Raw genomic sequence first — 26864 nt, forward strand, 5'->3', positions numbered from 1 at the left:
TTGAAGCTGAAAAACAACACATGCCCATAACTTAATAGAAATTGAGAGGGATGTCCCATCATGAAACTCCCAGACAGTATAGTATTAAACCAACTTATTGCCCTTAATAATAAATATTACAGAATCATAAATGCAGGTACAACAGGCCCCACAAAATTTCATTCTAGGCATGGAGCTGAAGCGAAGAATAATAATATTAATTCAGGGTACCTAATTTTCTTTATTTTTGATAGATGAATCCATGTTAGCCTCTAATCCTGCCTTACCAATGCCTTGATCTCGCTTTTAAACTTCCAAAGCGAGGTTCGATTGGGGCTAGTGTCTACTTGTCTGGTAGAACTAGAAATGGTTTGAAGGTTAAGATCAATCCAATCACCTCCACCACATTTAGGATAAAAAATATCATTTGATCACCTGCAGGTCAAAAAAAAAAAACTGATCCTGAATATAACAGAATTATCCACTTATAGACATAAATTAGGATACAGACCCAGATACACACCCACATAAAGGAAGATGATAACTACACTCCCTTGTTTTTGGTAACAGCACTCCTCTCTCTCTCTCTCTCTCTCTCTCTCTCTCTCTCTCTCTCTCTCTCTCTCTCTCTCTCACACACACACACACACACACACACACACACACATATCAGGAAAATGTTTGTGAGGGAGACCTCATATAGCTTATATCAGCTAGCCCTCACAAAACATAAGGGCCCACATTGTTTAGATGATCCAAAGCATTCATTTGATAGGCCCTCACATAGATAGGGTGTGCCCAGAAAATCAGCTTTATAGGATCATCCTAACCCTTCCAGTTGTGGAGGTAACCTCACAAACGTGAGGACTAGCTCATATAAGCTATATGAGGTCTCCCTCACAAACATTTTCCTGATATATATATATATATATATATTAAAGGAATGCTGGCTGCAGTTGCAAGGCCTGCAGAAGCACACCAAACACACAGTACATGTATCTTACCTGTTACCAAATTTTAGGGTTAATTACATTCAGAACAGTTGACTCCATTTTATGAAAGGACACAAAAAAATTGCAATTGATTGTCATTTTGCATGCGTGAAGGTAATGAGAAGGTGATTATAATTCCCTGGGTGATCAGAAAACCAACTCGCAAATGTTCTCACCAAGGTTATTGGGAAATGAAAATATGAAATGCGGGGAAGTGTTTAATTATGATCCTTTAGGGGTAATTTTGCTCTATTTCTTTATTTTCGTTTTTCCATTTTGTGAGCATAGTTGTAATTAGTGTAATCTCTCATGAGTAGTTAATAAATGTGTGAGAACTGAAGCTAATACAAATATCCACAAGAAACTCCATCTTCATCCTTTTTCTGCTTTCTTTGAGATGAGGTTAAAAGTCCATACCTGGGAGGAAGGAAGCAACTTGACGCACTTGCGCCAAAGAAAACCTGCAATTTATTGCGTCAACAGGTAATCTATTAGAAAGAAGATGATACAAGAAAAGCAGCCTAGAGCAAGGAGAAGAACAAAGGATAACGATAAAAGAACCGTACGGAACTACAAATTGGGCATTTAATGCTAGTAACTATATCAGTACAAGATACACGAAAGTTGACTAGCCTGCAATTACAAAGGCTTTGAATAATAGAAGGATGAAAAAAATCTGAGCAGTGTAAGACATAAGTTTAAAAATTGCATAAACATATATACTTAGTTACTTGCATATATCTACATAAATAAATCCATACATCCATATCAATCTATGTTGCATGGATTCTTTGCCCCCTCTGCCGAATCCGCGTTGACACGTCTCCGCATCCGAATTGGACATGGATTCACATGGGACACACCCGGATTCTTGTCGTAGCCGTGTCCCTCACGAATCCTGTTTTTTTCGGGCGAATCCGATTCATCGTTGTCTCTTTTGAAATGTGAATCCTGTATATTTTCCCTTTAGATTGGTGGGAGTAAGGTTTTGAAGGTTTTTGGATTTTGGAAGATGAGACACTTTTTGAAAGGGCAGTGATACATTCGCCCCTTTTTTAACTTGGGGCAGCCTCCTCTGGTGTATTTATGACTACTCTTTTACACAGCAGAAGTGGCTGTCCCAAGTTAAAAAAAGGCCAATATTATCATTTCCCTTTTGAAATTGTCATAGCACTATCCCCCACCCACCCTCCTCTCTTGCTCTTAGTTCTAGCTTTTCTTCCAACTTTCATGCATCACCGCGATTCCCTTCGCCATGATCACTCCAGAGATTAGTGAAATGCAGAGGATCTGTGCTTCGATATCATGGGAGTCTGAGACCCCATCCTAGGAGGATTTAAGCGATTGGATCCTTCAACTCTTCCATTGTCTATTTCAGAGATTCTAAATCATTCACGAAGAATTGGATCTGCTTCTGGAAGCCCTACTCATCTCGTCCTTTGCTCATACCAAAAAAAGATGAGAGAGAAAGGCTAATGATATTGGAATCTATTAAACCTATGACGGACATTCTGAAAAATTATTTGTTAGCATAATTTCTCTAAACTAGACTTGACCTACAGTACTTTGACTGGGCTCACAGGTATGGAAGAGGCAGATACCCACTATGACCTTTGGTCAAGGCCTTTTTCTCGTTCAATGCCAATAGGAGGAGGATGCCCTCTATCTTATGTCAAGGGAAGTTTGGATATGAGCCCATTCTATATGAATCTGTCACATTTTTTTTGTCCATAAAAGTGGAACAATATTCACAATAGCAAGGATTTGTGAATGTATTTCACGGAATCCATATTCAAGGATGCCAACTTTGAGATGAAAGCCAATGACATTAACACCCCCCTCCCCAAAAAAAGAAAAAAAGAAACCCTAACTGACCCAGTGATTTCACTTGTAATGAAAGGAAAATCACAATTGGGGAATTGTCCCTCCCTCCCTCTCTGGGTGGGAGAAAAAGGAGAATAAAAAATGAACAAGTTACAAAGGAAAAAGTTTAAAATTATAAAAAATAATAAAATAAAAAAGTAAAACATTGATTTTTTTAGAAATATAATAGAATATAATAAAGATAAATACATAAATAAAGTGAAAATTAGGCACTCCTCTACTTGTTACACTTTTTTATGGGAAATGATATTTCCAATTCACCAAGTTTTTGTTGTCTTTTTTGCTCTAAATCGGCTCGTGTTGCAGCCTCTTCCTGTCCTCTCTCACACCATCTCTACCTCACCTCCCTCAATCATTAAACAAGGTATGTTTTTAATTTTTAGACAAACAATATAAAACAAATTCAAGGAAAGTACAAGATGCCATCCAAACAGCATAAATTGTATCCTTATAAAATACATGGGGTCACCTAAACAACATAAAACCTATTTCAGGGGAAATATTTCACTATTATATTCTTCCAGTGAACTTGAAACTTCCAGCAAACCTAAATGAGAGTCATACGAACAAATTCTCTCAATAGGGTCTGAATTTTTCTACAAAAGACAACCATACAAATTTGCCTAGATCTTATGTTTAGAAGCACAACTTCATGATTCAAACTGGCATATTTGAAATGAAATCCAGCCTGAATTTCTCATGAGCAAATCTTTGCCAAGTTCTTTCTGAAGTAAATCTAGGCGCAAGTGTAGAACATAAACAAATGGTACAAGACACTTACAAAGCACCTCCTCCTCCTGGACCAATTGCTTTGAAAATAGACATTGCAGTCATTGAAATGCCATTTGCAGCTCCTCTTTGATGTTGAGGCTGTCAATGCGGCATCAGGTCAACAAAATGTTTGTAAAATTTTTTTTATGGTGGCATACAGATGAAATTTAAAATCCAAACCAGGAAAAACAAAACTTAAAAAAGGAAAAGGAGATAAATTCAACAAAAGTAAGGGCGGAGAATTACCACAGCATTGTTTTGCAGAAGGAACAATCCGGTGATAATGGCCATCTAATTGTATTAAAAAGAATCACTTGTGAGAGGAACAATAATAAGCATATGTACACCAAAAAAGGAAAACAGGAAAAAAGAGGAAATTACTCCAAGAGAAGATGCAGGTTAGGATTATTATACATATTTATATTTACACACAAACATATCATATATACATTATATATAGATATAATCCTTGTTTTAACAATGACACCCCTCTTTCCATTACACTTTAAGTAGCCGTTAAAAGCAGTAACAGCTCCTGAAAAGCTGTCAATACCCAATCAAAAAACATTTTTCATAACGCTATCAAGACACGTGAGTGCGAATATATAAATGGGAAATCATATCGAAACTCTTTTTTATACTGACAATCCTCACTCGTTTTAACACTTCTCTATTCGGCTGTTGGTAGCCTTTTGGGAATTGTAACGGCATATACCAGGTAATTATAGAAGTGTAAAATGTAGCGAGGAGTGCCATCATCAAAACAATGGAATGTGGATATCATTTCCCTATAACAGCACTCCCTTAACAAGCTAAGATTGGTTGGTATCCATTCTCTAGGATTAAAGAAAAACTGTTGGACACTTCCCGTATGTTGGAATAGCGTTTTATTATACAAACTGTCAAAATATTAAATTGGACTGTCAGTTTTGTATTGTGACACGCCAAGAAAATATCATCCTATCCACTCCAAGGAAGAAGTTAAAAACTTTTATCTAAAGAAGAAAAGCAATGAATGGGAGATGGATGATGATTTACAAGGAAAAATGTCAGATGATATGAACTTTGTTCTAATTAAATTATGTTTCAGCTCCAAATGAGCAAAAAAACTCAAACAAATCTAACACCAACAAAGTATATATTAGAGTTCTGTGAAATAAATTAAGACATATTAATTAACAAGAAAATCCAATGAATGCTTCTCATCTTCAAAATTATGGTGGCTAACATGTCTCTTTTATCTTTTGCTTTTCCCATTACAATTTACCTATTTTGGACTTAGAATCAAATTTATTGTATGCAAAATTAAACCACGTTATATTCTGGTCACATATATATTCTGGTCACCTATCAACATTTTCTAGGAGCTGAATGACGGTCTCATGTCACTCAAAGATCAGCAACTTGGCCTCAATAAATTTTAAGTGACTGAAACCCTTGCCAAGGGCTTTGACCATAATCGCCTTTTTAAGTAAACCATAACTCAAGAATTCGGTGCATAAATCATCATAAATACAAATTTACCTTCTATCAGAGAAACATTTTCGTCATTAACAAAATGTCTAAAGTCAATAGCAATTTTCTGTCTTTATGAAAAAATATAGAAGTAAATTCATCATAGAACCTAAAGAGAAAATTTTCACACTGAATTTGTACTTACGGAGAGAACATTCTTCAATAAAGATGCACAATTTATCACCAATGCAAGACTCAACCCTGATAGCATAGCTATAGCTGGGTAACTTGCAAGCAAAGGCACAGACAAAACCTGCAAAAAAAAAAAGATAGACAAATCAGATGAGTCCAAAAATAGTACATGAAATGCAAACAGACCAGGTCAAAAAGAAAACGAATTGGGTTGAAAGCATACCGCAGCAATACGCATTACCATAATGGGTCCAAGAAACTTTTCAGCTGTCGAATATAGAGACATTTGAAATACTAGAAGACCAAAGCCTGATAAGCTCATAACAAGTTAGTAACTTGTTGAGTTGCGAATACATTTTGGTCAGATATGTATGGGAAAACCACGATAAAATTCAATTTACAGAAGCTAGTCAATATATGTTCCATTGGCAATTTCCTGTTGCAAATCCCTTTTTTTCTATTTTAGGGTATATTAAGATAACTATGTTTTGGCTACATTAAAAATTTGGCAATGGCAAACAAATCCGCATACATGCATGTTTTATGTACAGTGAAAGGCTTTAAAGTTCTATATAAAAAGAACCCAGAGGAGCCTTTGAGATGTGTATTGCCCCTATTGATAAAAGCCAATTGTTGGGGGTACGTATCGATGGATACTTGAGGGTAGGGCTCCTTTAAAATAGCATCCTTATGCTTTGATCAAGTAGATTTCGGTTTTGGCTTTGATTTCCATTGCCATGGAAACAGAAACATTTTGGTTTCGGTTGAAGATTTTGGTGGAAATCCTGTAGAATCGCAGAAACGTATGGAAACATATGCAAATGAAAGAATTTTAAGAATAAATACAGAAAATGAGAGAATTTTAAGATGAAATACAAAAAATGCTAGAATAAGCAAAAACACACACTTAGAAACCATCACATAAGCAAGACAATCATCCATAATGATTTAACAACATTTATGCATAATACATACACCCCATTTCATATGCAATTCATATAAATATAATTGTGTAACACATACTGATATAACATACCATTAATAGACTAACGGTTTTGGTTTTGGTATACATTTCGGTTTCGATATGCATTTTGGTGGGGATGGAAACACAAACATTTCGGTCGTTTCGCTCAGTTTTGGTGGAAATTTAAAACCATGGTTTTGATGACGCCATGAGGACCCCTATGAAAGCCTGGGATTGAGTCTTTTTAACTTCATGGATCACTGCATCTTCTTTGACAAGAGCCTATCGATGACTAGTTGGCTCCTCCTTTCTGGTCACTACAACTGGGGTTGCAACTTGGGTCGGGTTCAACCCGAAAAAAAGTCGGGTCGGGCCGGGTTGAGTTCGGGTCGGGTTCAGGTTCGGGTTGAGTTTTCCCAAACCGGGTTGAGTTCGGGTTGAGGGTTCGAGCAACTTGACCTAAGTGAAACCCGACATTTTTTATGAAATTCTTTTTTTGTAAGCTTCTTTTTTTTTTGAAAATTATGAGGATGCTGATTGGGTAAGGAAGGAATCTTTACAAGACAAAAGATGAGTGGGAAGTCTTTAGTAATAGTAGCCGTGACGAAAGAAGAAAATGACCCAAAAAGGGTTCCTCGGGTCGGGTTAAACCTCGCCAGGTTGGAAATTGGGTCAGGTCGGGTTCGGGTTGGAAAAAAGGGTTCCTCGGGTCGAGTCGGGGGCCAGCCCAACCCGACCGAGTTGCACCCTAACTACAACTGGGTTATCTACACCGAGTTCCGGAGGTTTATAGTGCCTTGACTGCCTTCCACCTCTCGTCATATGCCAGGCTTGGGTATTGTCATACTTGAAGTATTCAAAGTCCATTTCTTCCTCACTCATGGTTCCATATGGTTCTAGAATTAGAATGAAGGGTTCACCAAAGGCTTCATCCATAGGTTCTGGCAGAAGTTTGTAAATTATCCCCATAGGAGAGCCGAGGATGACATCCACAGTCGCAAGAAGAAATTCAAATGATTCACCTTTATGCTAATTAGTCGCTTTCCCGTCTTCAAAAGATGCAGCCAAGAAGTAAGCCCGCTTTGTAAGAGGTTTAATGGCGTGGATGGGGTCAATGTTTTGTCCAAGGTTTCAAGTTTCAATTTCGGTATGCATTTTGGTCATGATGGAAATGGAAACATGTCAGTTTCAGAAGGAAATTTATATGGAAATCCTATAAAATTAGTGAAACGTATGCAAATGATGGACATTTAAGAATAAATATCAGAAAGTGATAGAATAAGCACAAAAACACACTAAAAAACCATCACCACATAAGCAAAAAAACACCCATAATGGTTTAACAACATTGAACACCTAGTGACATGTGCTATCACGAATGTTTGATAATTCAATGCATAGCTATAAACATTTAAACATAATACATATACCACATTTCACATTCAATTTATGTAAATATAATTAGAGGAATGCTAGACTCACAGCCGCCCTTGCAAAAAAAAACGGTACAAGGGCTCTCCCATTGGTCAATTTCCATTTATGACAGTTATGATTGTAATTTTCTGTGCCATCATAGATGGAAATTGACCAATGGAAGAGCCCTTGTACCCTTTTTTAGAAATGGCTCCTGTGAGTCTAGCATTCCTCATATAATTAGATAACATAACTGGTATAGTGTACCCCAGTTAAAGTTTGGAGAAAGCTCTCTTTAATTGAGTGACATGTGCTATCACGCATGTTTGATAATTCAATGCATAGCTATAAACATTTAAACATAATACATATACCACATTTCACATTCAATTTATATAAATATAATTAGAGGAATGCTAGACTCACAGGAGCGCTTGCAAAAAAAGGGTACAAGGGCTCTTCCATTGGTCAAGTTCCATGTTATGGTTGTAATTTTCTGTGCCATCATAGATGGAAATTGACCAATGGAAGAGCCCTTGTACCCTTTTTTTGCAAGGGCTCCTGTGAGTCTAGCATTCCTCATATAATTAGATAACATACACTGGTATAGTGTACCCCAGTTAAAGTTTGAAGAAAGCTCTCTTTAATTGTGATGCTTTTCAAATCAGTATTTACATTTTTAAAGTTTAAAGGAAGCTCTTTTTAATCTATTTGTACCCCAGTTACAGTTTCATGGGTTCTTGCTTGTGCTTCTAATACATTTGTGGAAAACAGTGCACTATTTCTTGCTGAATCTTTTTATTTCATTTTTTTTTTTTACATTTTGGGTTAGGTTTATTACAGTTCATGTGGTTGAGAAAGAGAACACATTTTATTATTTGCGCAAGAAACGAAAAAAATGTTAAGTAGTGCTCACTAAAGTCGCAAACTTAAGCAACCGAATCATAGGGGAAAATGAAACTATAATAATGGCCCTTAACGCTAAAACCCACGACAAAATAAATAAAACTCCCTTTCACTTTGCGACAATACAAAAGGGGGACCCACTCCCATCAAACCTTCATTCTTCTACAGTCTACATACACATGCATACCTGAGATTGCAAGCACAACACCAACATCGTTTGATGAGAAACTTAATCCTCCATACTTTCGATCACTGACTGCCCATAATGAGAATAACTGCAAAAGACAATTTGGTTCTTAAATGTAGCATTTCAGAACTACAAAATAGATGAACAAATCTACATCGTGGAAAAAGAATAAGTAATAGATTGAGAAGCAAAGTACAATTATTTGCTTGAAGATCCAAAATTAAATGAGACTACTAGTGACTGGTATAGCCTATAATTCAACAAAAATAATCTTCTTGATCAGAATTAATCTAAGCAAAAGAAAATTTGTTCAAATAATATTAGGATTCAGGATAAAAAATCAGCAGTAAGAAAAGAAAATATATTCATAATCTGGACTACATCACAAGTGAAAACTTGACCCCCTTAGCATTCTTGAGAACCACAACTTTTAGAATTAGAGAGAGAGAGAGAGCATTTGGAACACCAAACAATGACCAGTATCTTCTCATAAGTCATAACAGCATGGACTTCATCCAGAATTAGTTAAGAAGCATGTAAGCTGCATCAAATTTTTGAAATCCATATTGATAGATAATCTAAGCACCTACATGTTTTGTTTCACTAACACAGGCACACACACAAAATACATTTTGTTCATAAAGGTATACGACTAGATTTCAAGGATATGTCATGGATCAACTAACATCTTAGTAAAAGGATATCTAGTAAAATAAGCACCATTATTTTTTGATACGGACACGGGTGTCGCATGTCGACACTGATATGGAGTGTCGGGCACGGTAAACCCCCAAAATTTAGAAACGGGGACACGACTAAAATAGAAAATATATATAATCATGATTTGTTGATATGGATTCGTGTGTCGAGTTTTGACATGGATATGAGTTGTCTGACATGGTATCCTCTAAGAACCTAGAAACGGTGGAACGTGCCTACACATAAAATTATTGATTACTATCATAATTTGTAATAATATAAATATGGTATTCATTTAATAAACTAATAAATTTTGTAATTAATCAGCTATAATCTAAAACAAACATGACATAATCAAATAACAACGCATTCGTCAATTTAATCTAGTTCACTTTTGTCTCTCCAATATACAACGAGAAAGAGAGGCCAATATGATACAATGAATATAGTGTTGGAATAAGAGTTTTTTTAGGGTTTTACGTTTAGGGGAGGGGATATAACAACAAATATTAGTTAAAGAAGAGCTAAAGAAGAATTAATAAATGAGGTAAATACAATATTAAATAATAAAACAGAATGTCACAATTGACACGGTACAAAAACGTGTCCACACGCCCACATTAACTCTAACACTCCTAGCAGTACATTTAAAAGTGTCCAAAGGAGTGTGGACACGCGTGTCATGTCAGACAATAAATTCAAAGTGTCAGCTAAATCATAGAATAAGCATGAAATCCATAAAGCTTGTTCAATAGCACATGTTGAAACAGGATGCATTTACCTCTGTGTAGGCCATATCGTGAAGAGAGAAAACACAATATACAATGATAGATGACATTAGGGGCCAATTCGTGAAGAGATTTCTCTTTGGCACTGCTCCTTTTCCTCCTCCTTCTTCAATGTTTTCTTTCAAATCAGAACCATATGCAGTAGCTTCCTCATCATCAGATATGCTGCAATTTTCTTTGCTTTTTCCATTGTGCATATGTAGTGTTTCCTACAAGAAAAATCCCAGACCCAAAAATGCCCAATAACAGTTAATTGCCAGCTTAGTTGTTATTACTACTGACTTGAAAGCCCCCAAGTTGATGTTACAGAATGGTAAGCGGTAATTAATGAAAATATGAATGAAGACGGGTGAAAACACATACATAATCTGCTACATAATGGCAAGTGGTAATTAATGAAAATAAGCATGAAAAAATGGATGAAAATGCATATAGTACAAAATCATTTCAGTATAAATAAAGCTATGATTTGTGGACACGGACACGAACACAAGTGTCACGTGTCGACACGGACACGGCACCCCCCAAAAATTTAGAAACGGGGACACGGCTAAAATACAAAGTATATATAATCATGATATGTAGATACGAATTTGTGTGTTGAGTTTCGACATGGATACAAGTTGTCTGACATGGCAACATCTAAAAATGGTGACATGTACATACATATAATATTATTGATTATTATCATAATTTATAACAAGAGATATTGATATTCATTTAACAAACTAATAAATCTTAGAATCAATCAACTATAATCTAAAACAAATATGAGATAATCAAATAATAACGCATTTATCAATTTAATATAGTTCTCTTCCGTCCCCAATATACAACGAGATAGGGAGACCAATATGATACAATGAATATAGTATTGAAATAAGAGTTTGTTTAGGGTTTTAGGTTTATGTGAGGTAATATATAGCAGCAAATACTAGTTAAAGAAGATTTAAAAGAAGAGTTTATAATAAAAGATGACTTAATAATAAAAGAGCTAAAGACAATATTCAATAATAAAACTGTACAAAAAATGTTCACACGCCCACATTAACTCTAACACTTCTAGCAATACCTTAAAGTGTCTGAAGGAGTGCCGACACGAGTGTCGTGTCGGACACGGCAGGACACATTTGTCTGCAATAAATTCAAAGTGTCGGCTGAATCATAGCTTTACACCAGGGATGTTTGAACCCCAGGACTTTTTGTCTTGGGACACGATATCCATACTCCTTTGTATTAATATTGGCACACTACGCTTTACATTAGTAGTCATTTCCCACTCTGCTAATAAGAAATGTTTAAAATAGAGGGCTACATGTTAAAGTATTAACGATTAAATAACGCCATCTCCAACAGCTTAATCTTTTGGATTAATTGGTTGTTTCACACGGTATCAGAACAAAAGGTCCTGGGGTTCAAACCTCCCTAGTATAAAGCTATGATTCATCTGACACTTTGAATTTATTGCAGACACGTGTCCTGCCGTGTCCAACATGACACCCGTGTCCACACATGTTGACACTTCTTTGGACACTTTAAGGTATTGCCGTAAGTGTTAGACTTAATGTGGGCGTGTGGACACGTTTTTTGTACCGTGTCAACTGTGACATTTAGTTTTATTATTGAATATTGTCTTTACCTCTTTTATTATTAAGTCATCTTTTATTATAAACTCTTCTTTTAGATCTTCTTTAACTAATATTTGCTGCTATATATTCCCTCCCATAAACCTAAAACCCTAAACAAACTCTTATTTCAATACTATATTCTCGTTGTATATTGCGGACAGAAGAGAACTAGATTAAATTGATAAATGCGTTATTATTTGATTATCTCATATTTGTTTTAGATTATAGTTGATTGATTCTAAGATTTATTAGTTTGTTAAATGAATATCAATATATTTTGTTATAAATTATGATAATAATCAATAATTTTATATGTATGTACGTGTTACCATTTCTAGATTTTTAGATGTTGCCATGTTAGACAACTTGTATCCGTGTCGAAACTCAACACACGAATTTGTATCTACATATCATGATTATATATACTTTGTATTTTAGCCGTGTCCCCGTTTCTAAATTTTTGGGGGGTGCCGTGTTCGACACTCCGTGTTCGTGTCGACATGTGACACTCGTGTCAGTGTCCACAAATCATAGGTATAAAGAAATCCACATGTAATGGCAAACCCAAAAAGAGGGGCCACATGTGAGGGGAAGTGTTAAAGTAAAAGATTAAATAACGCCATCTCCACAGCTTAAGCTTTTGGAGTAATTGGTTGTTTCACACTACCAATACCAGAATAAGGGAGTGTGGATATTATCATCCTCTATAAGAGGCTTAATTTTTCTGATAATGGGAATCTAAACATTAGAAGTTGAAGTGAAGATAACAGAAAATTGCAGCCAGTAAATAAAAGAAAGTTTAGAGAACAGTGACCAAAATGAGGTCATATCTACTGACAAAAGCAGGAAAGCATCAGATAGAATACAGAACTTACCGGAAGCCAAAAAATAGCAATAGCCACACCAAATGCAACGAGTGATATGCAGAGGCATGGTAAGAAGTATGGGAACCTACAAAGTGATATTTATGTTTGATAATATTGAAATTCAGCATAAATTACGCAATGACATAAAAATGCTGAAATGTAGCAGCATTAGCATTAGATGATTTAGAAGCTGTAGTGTTGCATACCTCCCAAACAGAGAGTTCTCAGAAAATATACTCGGATATTTCACTGCAGGCTAATACACAAGTGCATCCACAAACAATACAACAATAAGTCACATCCATGCAAAATATATTGAAGATGCAGATAAAAAATTAAGAAAGGTTGAATTTACTATTGCTAGAAACATGCATTTTATATGATTTAAGCCACACAAAACCATCACATTTTTAATAGTATCTAAGGAGAAACATATACAATAATGTCAGAGGAAGTAACTACAATCCTGAAAACAAAATCAATGTGTAGTGAATTTGAGCATACCCCAAGTATGCCAAAATAACTTCACCACAGGATCACATAATTTAGGAAATCGATCCAGCCTTGGTCCCATGAAATGACATAAAAATACATACGAACAATAAAATCCAAGGGTCCTTCTGGCCAGGCATAATAGAAGCTGAGGTGTGAGCGGTTTGGCACAGAATAAATTCATTCTTGATAACATCTCTATTATGTAAATAAGGACATTTTGAGGATTTTGTAAAAAAAATCCAATTAAGTGAATATATTAGAAGGGAGATCGTGAGACAACTGCATTTTTCTCCTATTCTTTCCTACCCTGCAATTTTATTGTCTTATTTTCTTCTCAAATTGTGACATGGTATCAGAGGAAGAGATCTGATACAGTCTTTGAAGAGCTTAAAGCAATGGTTCTCTCTATCTTTGTCTTCAATGTAAGTTATGTTCTGAAGTCTGTGAGTTTATTAAATATCATAGGGTGTCATTTCCTCCTTGCCCTGAGCATAGTCACAAATGGAATTTCTCAAGAAGTGAATATCTCGGGAGATTTTAAGTTTTTGTTATGACTTTTGGGTTTATATTGAGAAAAAAATTGGAAAATATAAAATAAAAATATCATAAAATTATCGCAATATTTTCCCGGTAAAATATAAAAAAGTAATAATCGCGATCTTTTTAAAAATCTCAGGATTATTTTGGGGTTTTGTTGTTTTAATGTCGCGATAAAATTGCGATCTTTTATAAAAGTTGGATATTTGTGACTATGGTCAGAGAATCGCAGAACAATTCCTTTCTCTTCAGTCCATTCTGATGTGAGGTCCTAATCATATTACAAGTCTATTTTGTTTCAAATATTTTAGTTACATTTGTACACGATTGTTCAAAATGACATGGCTTTATTTAATGAAAGTGTGTTTTCAAATTCTTTCATATGAAAGTTAAAATTTAATTTGGTATGAATGTGTGTTTTCATTATGATAATGCAAAGGAATACATGTTTAAGAAATTTCAATCTTACTGTGATCAACAAGGCATTTTACATTGTTAAAGTATTAAAGATTAAAAACGCCGCTCTCCAATAGCTTAAGCTTTTGGAGTAATTGGTAGTTTCACATGGTATCAGAGCAAAGGTCCTGAGTTCAAACCTCCCGGATAGCAAAATTCCACAAGCAATGGCCATACCCAAAAGAGGGGCCACATGTGCCACGTGTAGGCCAACCCAAGAAAGAGGGGCCACACGTGAGGGGGAGTGTTAAAGTATTAAAGATTAAAAACGCCTCTCTCCAATAGCTTAAGCTTTTGGAGTAAGTTTCACATACATCAAAGGTTGAGTACCCACACCTCTCATCAAAATGGAGTCATTGAAAGAAAAAATTGGCATCTTCTTGAAGTATCACGATCCTTACTGTTCGGTAGGAATGTTACTAAAATTTATAGGGGTGATGTTGTTCTTACTAGTTGTTACTTAAATCAATTGTATGCCCTCTTCTTTCCTCCATAGAAAATCTCCTCATTCTTTCTTATTTCCTAACAGTTCATTTTTTTAATTGCCTTGTGTGTTTGGTTGCGTACTAGTTTTGTCCAACGTCTTGATTTAGGGGGTAGCAACAATTGATCCTTGAGTAGTTAAGCATATCTTCTTGGGCTATTCTCATACTCAACACAATTATCAGTGCTACAGTCCAATCTTGAAAAAAACAGTTAGTATGTCCAGATGTTACTTTCTTTGAAAATACTCCATATTTTTTTGTCCCCAGTCAACCCAATCATGTAGTTATACCCAGTCCCACAATTCCTCTTCCAATTGAGCAACTACATTCTTGATTCTTTTGGGTTTGTGAGAGAATATGAGATCTCATCGTTGGATGTTAAAGTATACGAGATCTCTAGACCTCAATGTTAGATCATTCGGGTGTTAGACTAGGCATCTAGACTAGATGAGGTAGCTAGGTCAGATTAGCATTATCCTATTCCTATCTATTTCCATGTTAATCTTTATTCGTATCTATTTCCATTTTTTATCTTTTTATGTTTATCCCTTTAAGAGTTCTATATAAACACTCCGTAGGGTTGATAGTAATTAGAAAAGGATAAGTAAAATCATTGTGTATCATGGCATTAGAGCAGGTCGAGTGGGCCTTTCCTTGACCACAATAAGAGAGTTTGTCACTCTCTTGTGGACGACCAATCGAGTCCTCTGCTTGGACCTAGTAAAAGCCTAGATCCACACACCTCATTGCACCTCCCTCCCTCGGATCTACTACTAGCTCGACTATAACCAAGAATGAAACTCATTTTCTTCATCTTCATTTTTGGACGTTGGTTTTCACATCAAAGTTGGGATTGAGTTGTCCCCCTCTAGATGACTAGAATCACAGTCCATCAATACACAGCCATTGGCAAAGATCGTAAGGAATTGTCTCCCTTCTATCAACCGGTCAAATGGTTGCACACACGTCCATGGACAAATAAAGAGTTTTTTTTTTTTTTTGAAAGGCACAAGTAAAGAGGTTGACCAGATAAAGAGATGATTTCTCAATGATTCCCTAGGCTCCATCCATGTATTTCTCATCAGTAATTACAATTATCTATCAAGAAAAAACTACCAGTACCTGTGCTAAGAAACCTCCAAGAGCTGGACCGATTATTAATCCTATGCCCCATGATGTGCTAACCTGATATAAAATGTCAAGTGAATCTTCATTATTCTGAGTGATGAAATCTATAAAAATATAGCAAGAATAGCCAACTTACAACAGACAATCCCAGAGCTTGATATTCTGGTCGAGTAACTTCTGATGCATATGCCTGGAAAGAACCCCATAAATGAAGTTTATAATATTTAGAGGTAATAAGCAAAATAAGGGAATAAAAACCATCTAATTTGTCATCCATGCAAAGTAGTTTTTGAGCACATAACCAAATGATTTTATATTAATAAATTGGAATGGAAATGTTAAAATGAATACTCATGTTTATGCATTCTGTATGTTTATATGAGGCTCTGCGTACAATGCTAATGGAATTAGGATTTTTTTTTGTCTTTTTGTACATATGATTATAAGTGAATAAAGATGTGAGTCAATCATCCAACTATTAAAACTTATCATTCCCAATATTTCCATCTTATATTTTATTACTTCTCTATTGAACTTCTTAGCTGGCCACCGCAAGCTTGGTTTGACAAGTTCAAGAATGAAATTTTACAGATTGGATTTAGAAGAACCTATGCCAGTTACACCATGTCTATTAAATGGGACGACAGATCCTGGGAGTCTCTCTTAGCTTAGCAGAGTCTTTCATCTCAGCTTGAGAGTGGAGAGTGTTACCGTCCTCATTTTTTATTTCGAAAATGGATGAGAAGACTCCACTTCTTTCTCTATCGATAGTCTGATGAAGTATCTCCTCTTTCAATTTTCTTTTTAATTTCATCAGACTGCCACTCTTCTTTTTCTTTGACTTCACTGATGTGATTGCTCTTCACCCATACCTTCTGTTTGGATTTTAGAAGACTAAGCGTTGGATTTTAGAAGACTGGGCAATGGCAAATAAGCTTTGGGGTGAAGAAGGCTCCTCGGGCAACGAGACAGTATATTGATTCCCACACCTATGGTCTCAGGTTCCTTCCTCCTCTAGTCTGAATCAAGAGAGCTCAATCTCATTCGAAAAGAAAGATCCACTACTTGCCTTGTTGAGAGTACTTCGCTTCCTTCCTTGTACACCAACAGTTGGAGTAATACTGATGAAAACTACATTTAGCTTCAAGGGTATTATTGTAATTGTACTTTTTTTATTCGCGTAAGTAGAGCCATGTTATTCTTTATTGGTAAACAGTTCGTTAAGCTTTGGTTACTAAAGTAACTGTAAAGTATAAAAGATTAAATAACGCCTTCTCCAACAGCTTAAGCTTTTGGAGTAACTGGTTATTTCACAGTAACAAGGGAAGAGAGAGGACACACAACTCTAACGCCAGTTCTTTTTTCATTTGTTTACTTTTTTTCACTCATTTTCTACTTGGTATTAAAGCTCATTGATCCTAGATCTAGTCATCATCTCTTTTGATCTTTGAGATTAAACATCAAATCCCAACACTACACATGAAGCTACTACATTAAGAGTTTGTAAATGAAGAGAAGAGGAGCTAGCTGTTATCATAGGATGAACAACTGCTAATCTCAGTCATACAACACAATCCTTGCTATAACAATAAGAAACGGATGTCGTTCCAAAAGTGGTGATCATAGGTAATTATCATATTTTCATTTAATTTTGAGAAGAATTGAGTGGGATCTGAGGGATTCTTGAAATCTAGAAATAGGAAATTTAAACGATGAGTTTTAATTTTTTGTCTTTTACCAGATATCACGTAACCCTTTTAGAAAGGAGACTAGGGTTCCCTTGGATTGCCTTTTCAAGAGAAAATTTATGGAAGTACTCTCACTTCATCTCGTTGGGGTTTGAGAGTGTTGTGAGCAGTTATTTTTGACCCATTTTCCATCCTCGTGTATGTTTTTCACGGATTTTTCAAAATTGATATGTATTGATGGTATGAGATCATGTTGCACAAGATTCTATTTAGGTGTTGTGATGCATTTGGAAAGTATATGGATGTCGTTTGGCTATAGTAATTGGGTTTGGAGAATTGTTCTCTGTTTAATTAATACAGCAACAGCAGCATCCTTCAAAAAGAAGAAAGAAAGAAAAGCATGAAAAGGAGGAGGTTTCTTTTGCTTTCAAGGGTAAATTAAGGATTTTTTAAAACTATTAAGCGGGGCTACATTTGGAGTTTTAATAATTCACTTAAGCAAAAGAAATTGGACCCTATCACAGGTCTTGCAAAGGTTAAAATTTGTGTGACATGCTAAGGTTAAAAGGTTAAGAATTTCGGGGAGAAAACGAGTACAATGTTTTTAAGATAAACCCCACAAAAGCCATTAAAAAAAAAAGATAAACCCCAACCCACAAATGTATTCACTTGAGTTACTTAAGTAGGGTTTTGAATATTTTACGGTTTATAGGACTTCTACTTAGATAGGTTTATGAATATTTTACAGTTTACATTTAGGGCCGATTAAGTTTAAGCCTAGTGTGTCATGAATGAAAGATTTTTAGTCTTCTTTCTTCAATGGCGATTCTCAAGAAGCTTGTGCGGAGTGATTCTAAAATTTCAACATGATGTGATTTTTTTGCTCATGGAAGAGATCATCTTTTCTGAAAGGAGGTATACTATTGATCTTCTGTAGGAAGCATGGAATCAAGACTAAAACCAAGTGAGTTTCCTATTGAAATTGATCACTAAAGTCTTGATGCATGGTATTTGGAGGATCGTAGTTCCCAACAGAGATAGATGGTAAAAATATTCATCTGACGATAGTCAAACCTGATGAATGCAATGGGGGTGGGAAGATAACTTAGCATCATGCCATTCAGTAATTCAGTCATTATCATAGACTTCAGTTAATTTGGTGCTCTTATAATTCTTGAAACCTTGATTTAAGATAGGAAACCAATGCCATGTATTAGAATCAGTTGGCCTAATCAATTCTTTAAGCAAGTTAACCTGAAAGGCACATATATAAGGGACACCTTTATTGGGCCAAGTAGACCATTACAACTTCCGAGAAGAAACCTCGTAGATAGTGCCATCCAAAAGCTTGTACTAAGGCCGAAGAGAGTGTTGAATAGTACCCTGAGACAAAAAAAATGAATCAAAATGAATGACAAAAAATAAAATTTGCAAAACTGTTGGCAACAAATTAAACCAGGTTAATTCCCAACAGTAAAAGTTGAGATCTATGAAGAAAATAAACAATAGAACTAACACTGAAATAGTGCCTATCATTATAACAGGTTTCCTTCCATATCGATCTGCTATTACTCCCCAGAAAACAGAAGTCAAAGCTCTTCCAATCATAAATGAACATCCTTCAAGAAACAAAAGATATTATTTGCACCAGATTAAAAGGCATAAAAATAACACACACACACACACATATTGAAGTGCATCAAATATACTAACCTACAAAACCTGCATAGAAGCCGATATCTTCCACCCTTTTGGCAACATGAAAGTCTCTTACCTATGCAAAATGAAATAAAATTTCTCTCTAAATGAAGCAATTCTACATAACTTTTCAGCAAATTGACTACATTCCAAAGGAAATTAAAAGAAAGAACGTAGGATGAACTGAAGTACCCTTCCATAAATAGACCCTTCAAAAGTTGGTAGAGCTAATACTATATATTTAAGATTGTATGAAAGCTTGGTCGGGTAACTAATCTTCCATTTCCAACAACATTTGAAAGTTATTTTCTAACAATCCTTGTGAAGTGCTTCCCAAACCTATCTATAATAATAAGGGTGCATTTCATTTCCAGTACAATTTGTGTAAACTTGCAATCTAATTTTTGGAACAACTTGTGTGCAAGCTTAAAATCTAAAATTTTGTTCAGATTGCAAGTTTACAGACAAATTGCATTCAGAAAACAATTTTATTTCACACATAAATGGGACCAAAGTGGTGGATGAGAAATTTTCCTATTTCTGCTTTAATTTGAAAACCTACAATCAGGAATCAGTCACTGATGGAGAAGACATGTCTAGCATACATACCATGAAGTATAGAAATGGAAACAGGGATGATATTGGTAAAGCTGAAAAAGGAACCACCAAGAGAAAACATATTAGGTCACAATTATATATGAGAAAACTATGGTCAATAAACTAATACAAAATTCTTATGACTAGTGTTAAACCAGAGAAACGAGATATGATTAAAATTAATTATATACAAGCACACTTATGAGTAGTGTTAGTAAAGGCAAAAATTCCTGAAGTTTGTTTACCATGTAAGAAAATAATACCTACAATTACATAAATAAACTGCTCCCACATTTTCCAACAAGCACAGCAAATCAAATTGAATAACCCACTAAGTGATCTGTATGAATTAACAAAATAAACAAGTCAATGAAAATTTCGCAAGGAATTGACATGACAAAACATCATGGTTTTGCTTTAGATGTTGTGTTATGTACCCAAGATTAGCTGGAAGATCTTCTTGATTTCCTTAGCAGTAGATTTCCTTATTCCTTGCTATAGCTAGGATATTTCCCTTAATATTAGTTTCCTTTTATTTTTATCTTGTTTCCTAAGTATCCCTTAGGATTTGGGAAGTTTGGATTGTTTCTTAAATAGTAGAAATGCTAATTCTATAAGTATGCAATCTCTTTTGTTTAACATATGAATGGAAAAGCAAGGTTGTTTAGGAGATTTGGCCATCTCGAATAGGCCTACATTGTTTCTTTCTCTCTTAATCTAAGGGTTCGTATCAGAGCTATGGCTAATGAAAGTCATGATACCCGAAACCAGCGGATGGAGGCAGAGATTCGATCTCTTAAGGAAGGCTATGAAGCACACGGACGTATTCTTGAAGATTTTCTAAAGAAATTAATGGCCTTAGATGCAACATGCCAAAGTTTAGTCGCATCAAAAGACACATCTCTGTACCCTCCGTCTAGAATTTCCTAGATTTGACAGATCCGATCCAACAATTTCCTAGATTTGACGAATTCGATCTAGCCGGGTGGGTTTTTAGTGCTGAACAATTTCAAAGGTTCAATAAAATACCCGATGAGCGTATGGTAGATTTGGCATCGATCCTGGGGATGCAATACCATGGTTTTGTTGGATGGAGAAGACCATGGGTGTAATGACATGGTCACAATTCAAGCATGCTTGCTTTATGTGCTCGGTTTGGGCTGCTCGGAAGCGACGATCTAGGAGGAGCACTATCAAAATTACAACAAACGGAATCTGTTCGGGAATATGATACGAACCCGAATCGGTTCGTAACGTGATTGATCTTCTTAGAGGGAAGATCAGCCTCTCGATCCACTTCGAGGGAAGGATCAATCCTCCTTTGTGCAAAAAGACACGATTTCTAATACAATTTCTTCATTCATTTCCATTAACAATAACATATGCTTATATAAAGCACTTAATGATAAACATAGAAAGATCTTAATATAAGAATAGAATCCTAATCTAAAATAATATTCTAATCTATCCACTACTAAATATATCAGATCTAGTAACATCTGATCTTATTTTCTAAAATAAGAAAGTAATTTATTCCATTCTAAATGGGACCCATCTAGACACGTATCAGAATATCAGTCGCAGTTTGAGCGATTGGTCAACAGAACGGAATGTTTTGTTTCGGGTCTTTCGTGAGGATATCCGGGCCGGCGTTAAAATGTTTCAACCGATTACTCTCCAGCATGCTTCCCAACTAGCCTTGTTACATGAGGAATTATCTCTAGCTAGTGGTCGATACTCGCGCCCCCCACTACCAAATCCATCGATGCCTACTCCTACGGCGGTTGCCCTCATGAAGGAAGGACCATTACCAGCAAAAAAAATTAACACCTATATTGATCGAGGGGCGCAAGAAAGGGTTATGCTATAATTGCGATGAGAAGTATAGCCCACTCCATATTAGAAGATTTGGATTTGAGAACGAGGAAGAAGAAATAATACAGGTAGAAGGATCTTAGTCCTTGAGGACAAGGACTCTTAAGAGGAAGGGAATGTTACATACCCAAGATTAGCTAGAAGATCTTCTTGATTTCAGTAGATTTCCTTATTTCTTGCTATAGCTAGGATATTTCCCTTAATATTAGTTTCCTTTTATTTTTATCTCTTTTCCTAAGTATCCCTTAGGACTCGTATCATGTTGGTTAGTACTTATGTAGTTAGTTAGAATTTTGCTTTAGATGTTGATTATATTGTCACTATATTTACTTATTTTTAGGAATTGAGTTACAATTCAATTGCTATTTTATGGGCTGTACTCTCCTATACATTAGTTATGAATGGGATATGAAATCTTTTAACCGGTAAATGGTAAGGAGTCTTCTTCCTTTCTTTTAACCCATCGATGAAAACCTAACATAAGGTCTTACCATAATATGGTTCTCTTACCTTAGGATGGGAAACTGAAGCAGAAAAAGAGAGACAAGAGGGTTCAAATCCATCTCCATTTGGGTTGTGATTCTGTGCCCTGCAACTCCTCGTAAGGTCTACTGGGGAAATTTTGAGTCTGATCATCGGTAACACAAAATCTGCCAAGTGTTCGACAAAAGTCCCCAATGAAGCTGGTGAATAGTTTTTAATTATAAATAAGGCCTACCGGACCAAGACTGTCCAAGAGGGTCTGTTGAGGTGTTGCCTTTGGATCCGACTCTAATGGGTGATAGAGAGAACTGATGATGTGGGCCTGTTTTAGGGTATTCGTGTGGATTGTGGGACATAGACAGGATCTTTATTAATCAGATGGGACCCAGTATTGCTGCCTATGGGATCGCTGCAATACTACCAACTATCTCAAAATCAATTGGTGATGGAAAATGCACAACTATTATCTTTATTGAGTAGCACCATAGTGGTGACAGAACTATTGGGTCCCATCTGCACTACCAACTGTTCAGATTTTGGTCGTGCCCTCCGAGCCCACTGGGCATTGCTGGCCCCATAACCCAACACTAACAAAAATCTAAGTGGTGTCCTAAATCTGAATATATTTGGACTGAAAGTGCATACTAAAAATTATAACTTTGTACAAAATTTTAGGAGGAATGCTAAACTCATGGGCGCCCTCACAATAAAGGGCTCAAAGAGTGCACCGATTGGCTGCATGGCCCTGCACATCACCAAAGTGCATTTAATACTCTTAGACTTGCAACCATTATAAATGCACTTAGGTAATGTGCAGCCAATGGGGATGCTTTTTCAGCCCTTTTTTTTGCAAGGGCGTCCTTGAGTTTAGCATAAAGACCTAAACTAATAGTAGGGCATGGGACACTTCGACATATGCTCTAATACTTAGCGGGACAATGACATGCATCCGCAAAAATAGAAATTTGTGGATCCGACCAAGTAGGACCCAACGAAGTTAGAATTTGAAAGGGATCCGGCAACAACATGGGTGGATCTTGATACGAATTGTATTCCTGATGGCTCTAGGCCAAATGTACATTGCTTTTGTTGGGAAAGTTGCCTCGTTTCCTACCACTATACCTTGTTGTTTGTTAATTCAATTAAGACTATAGGTTGTGGTGGGATAGGAAGACGAGAAAGGCAAGTTATTTAGGTTTTTTGAAAAATCTACTGTATTAAAGCTCTCTATCACACGACCCAGTCTGGAGGCCAAGAGGGTGGCAAACAAGAGAGGATTTTCTTTCTCTTGGCATGAGATGAGAGATAGAGTTTTTTCTTGGGTTACTCTTGTGTGTTTTTCTCTTGGATTTTTCCTAGGGTTTCTCTCATGTAATATGTTGCTTGAGAGGATAAGAGAATAGCTGTGGTTTGCGGGTTTGCAGGTTTGCAAATTAATCACATTGTAATCCTTGTAATTTTGTTTTCTCATGGTGGAAGATTGTGTTCTCACCTGTGGACGTAGGCATCTTGGCCGAAACACCTAAAATCTCGGTATTCATCTTGTGGTTTACTTTTATTTCTACTTTTCTGTTCTTCGTGCACAATCGGATCATATTTTTGCCCAATGGTTTTCTCAACAAGTGGTATGAGAGTTGTTATTATAGCGATCATTGGGGTCAGGCATAGCGATCATGGGCGTGGTGTGATTGGATCACAATTACAATGTTCGTCAAATGGTAGAAAGATTATCTGAGAGATTCTTGTTTGAGGTGGAGCCCTACAACGACTACAAGTTTGAAGAAAAAGACAGTTTCATCCTATAACAGATGAGGCTGAAGGACATCCTTATTCAACAGGGCATGGCTAAAGCATTGAAGGGAAAGGATAGGAAGACGGAGAAGATGACAAATACCGAGTGGGAAGACATTCAATTGGAGGCGGTCAAGCACAATTTTCTACTATGTCCAACAAATAATGTTATCTTCAACACTATGGAAGAAGAAGAATGGCCTAGATTATGGCAGATGTTGGAAATGCTTTATATGTCAAAAAACTTGTTCAACCAAATGTATCTGAAGCGACAGTTGTACGGGCAAAAATGTAAGAAGACTAAAATCTTCTGGAACACATTACTATGTTCAAAGGGCTTCTGGATCAGCACATAAGATTGATAAAAAGTTAAAGGAATAAGACAAGGCTTTTTTGCTTCTTACTACGTTTCTAAATCCATATGAAAACGTAGTGACGACTCTATTGTATGGTAAGGATACAATGAAGTTAAATGAGCTTACGAAATTTGCCTTTTTAAATGATATGAGAAAGAAACCTGTTCTTAATGTGAGTCAAGAGCATGAGCCGGTTGTTCATTGTAGGAATCAAAGATAAAGGTCGTCTAACAAGGGATCAGAAAAAGGCATCTCAATATCCATGGTCGGTGAAAATGACATGCAATGTTATGGTTGTAAGGAATATAGTCACATCAAGCGGAATCATCCATAGTGAGCTGACAAGTCGGATAATGGTGCTACAAATATAGTGGTCGCAGTAACGGGTAAACAGAGCGAAATGGTTGGAGATGTCCTCACAGTCTCCACAGGTAATCACACTGCCGATCATGATGAGTGAATTTTAAATTCAGGATGCTCTATTCATGTATGCTCTAGGAGAGAATATTTTGATGCGTTACAGGAGATAAAGGCAGGTGTAGTGTCCTTAGGAGAAGGGTCTAATTGTGACATCATTAGAATTTGGACTGTAAAAGTCAAGATGTTTGACGAAGTGTCCTAGAGATATGAAAGAATCTAGTGTCACTTTATCGATTGGACTTCAAAGTTGTAGATATTCAGCTATAAGTGAGTCATAAAAATCACATACGGCTATGTGGTTCTAATGAGAGTAGAGAAGTGTGATGAATTGTATCGTCTGGTCAGGGACACAGAGACTATTATTCCTAAGATCTCGATGAATGGTTGGAAACGGTGCACATATGACAAGTACTTGCATGGGTCTCTCTCATAGTTGGTGCATGGAAGGGTTTTCAAGTTGCAGACGATGGTAAGAAGGTGATGGTACATGCAATGTGAAGGTTAGATCGAGTTCCCTCTCCAGAGTTGACTGGGTGAGTCAACTGGTTCACATGTGCATTGGCCATGTTGATCGAGTCAGGTGGATTCATAACCAAGATGATTCAATGTGGAGCCAGGTTTGCGACGACAACGAACCGGTGTAATATCAACAGAAAATCTTCAAATTTCTCGGAAACAAGCCAAAGTGGAGATTGTTGCAAAAATTGCCTTGTTTCCCACCACTATAGTTTCCTAATTCAATTATGATTGTGGGTTGTGATGAGAAGGGAAAACGAGAAAGGCAAGTTTTTAGGCTTTTAAAAAAAACTTGTGGTATTAATGTTCTCCATGACAGGCCAATGTGCGGAGGCCAATAGGGTACCAAACAAGAAATGGTTTTCTCTTGGTATGAGGCAAGAGAAAGAGAGTTTTTTCTTGGGTTACTCTTGTGTGTTTTTTTCATGGGGTTTTTGTCAAGTTTCTCCTAAGTACGGTCTTGATTGTGTGGACAAGGGAAGGGTTGCAGTTTGCAGATTAATCTTGTTGTAATACTTGTAATTTTATTTTCATATGGTGGAAGATTGTGTTCTTGCCCATAGATGTAGACATCTTGGCTGAATCACTTAAAAATATGGGTGTTCATCTTTTGATTTGCTTTTATTTTTACTTTTCCATTATTTGTGCAAGATTCAATCCTTGGGGTCCGACTTTTCCTTATCAACACCCAATAAAAAGGAAATTTTATATGGTGCCCGACCGGCAAGTACGGTAAAAAACGGTACCTCCCTACCACAACCCACTTTTTAATGGTACCAGCTTGCCTTTTCTGTTTTAAACAGCTGTCAAAGGTTATTACTGTCCCCAAAAAGCTCTTGGAAGCCGATTAAGCGGAAAAGAGAAAGCTTACTTTGTGCAATTATTAAAGTAGTAATGCCATATCACTAGCCTTCAGTTATTCTTAGAAAACGCTCAAACTGTTGAATTATTTTTGCATTCTTAAAAACTTTCAGACCAAGTATGAAAGATTTGGTTTTTTCCTGCAAAATTTTCATCTACTCCTGGAATTTGTAACTATGACAATTTACAAAGCAAGAAAGCATCATTCCTATCCATTCTTCAATCATGGAACTAAAATGAGAAACAAAACACAACCTATTCCATTTGTAATTAACTAACTTCAAAGGAGAACAACAATACACAAACATGGTCATCAAGAAGAAGAAGAAGAAGAAGAAGAAGAGAAGGTCTTACCATTACAGAGTACCACAATCCAGATAAAAAAGAATTCTTTGAAGGGGATCCCTCTGCGAACCTCGTTAAGCTGATCCTGTTTACAACCAGGGCAACCCTCATAGTAAACCTTCTTTAACAAAGGTTCTCTCCTCTCCTCCATTGCTTCTTCAAAAACTTAGAGAAGGAATCTCAGATGAAAACCTTTCTATATCTCTTTCTCTGTAGATGGAGTTTTCTTATTTTAATGTGCACACAGTTGGGTTCATTAATTGACCAGTGCAAAAGCAAAACTCGTTGAATTTAATCAATTTATAACCTTTTTTTTTTCCGCACATCATTGCCTACGTCAATTATAATATCAGTAACCATCCAATACGCAACCAAGAAGCAAAATTCCTCTCAGACACGAAGAAAACGA

The 26864-nt window shown here is 36.2% G+C and overlaps 1 protein-coding gene across 3 annotated transcripts; it reads right to left on the reverse strand.

Annotated features, from left to right (window-relative positions):
* On the reverse strand, nucleotides 1-26809 carry LOC143882043 (protein ZINC INDUCED FACILITATOR-LIKE 1-like). 3 transcript variants are annotated; one of them, XM_077385427.1, is made up of 17 exons: nucleotides 26465-26809; nucleotides 19821-19861; nucleotides 19227-19287; nucleotides 19030-19132; nucleotides 18794-18896; nucleotides 15962-16015; nucleotides 15820-15882; nucleotides 12931-12980; nucleotides 12734-12809; nucleotides 10224-10439; nucleotides 8744-8831; nucleotides 5497-5582; nucleotides 5287-5394; nucleotides 3873-3917; nucleotides 3637-3725; nucleotides 1389-1432; nucleotides 1-414 (listed from the first exon to the last, which is right to left on the reverse strand). In XM_077385427.1, exons 1-17 carry the CDS (start codon nucleotides 26604-26606, stop codon nucleotides 323-325), a joined length of 1461 nt encoding a protein of 486 aa, XP_077241542.1. In that variant the 5' UTR covers nucleotides 26607-26809; the 3' UTR covers nucleotides 1-322. The 3 variants fall into 3 exon arrangements, with proteins under 3 accessions (XP_077241542.1, XP_077241544.1, XP_077241543.1); XM_077385429.1 differs by lacking the exon at nucleotides 26465-26809 and adding an exon at nucleotides 22194-22333; XM_077385428.1 differs by lacking the exons at nucleotides 19821-19861; nucleotides 26465-26809 and adding an exon at nucleotides 22194-22587.
* Nucleotides 26810-26864: the final 55 nt, after the last annotated feature.

Source organism: Tasmannia lanceolata, unplaced genomic scaffold (assembly GCF_043159265.1).
Source record: "Tasmannia lanceolata isolate RefF3 unplaced genomic scaffold, GAP_Taslan_0.1 ptg000007l, whole genome shotgun sequence".
Taxonomy (NCBI): domain Eukaryota; kingdom Viridiplantae; phylum Streptophyta; class Magnoliopsida; order Canellales; family Winteraceae; genus Tasmannia; species Tasmannia lanceolata.

Bases quoted from the DNA above. Each gene is read 5' to 3' on its own strand.
- LOC143882043 (XM_077385427.1), bottom strand. From the start codon at position 26,606: ATGGAGGAGAGGAGAGAACCTTTGTTAAAGAAGGTTTACTATGAGGGT. The intron at 19,862-26,464 runs GTAAGACCTTCT...TTCCTTTTTCAG, and splicing joins GATTGTGGTACTCTGTAATG to CTTTACCAATATCATCCCTG. The intron at 12,981-15,819 runs GTACTGGTAGTT...CTTGTGTATTAG, and splicing joins TTGGAGGTTTCTTAGCACAG to CCTGCAGTGAAATATCCGAG.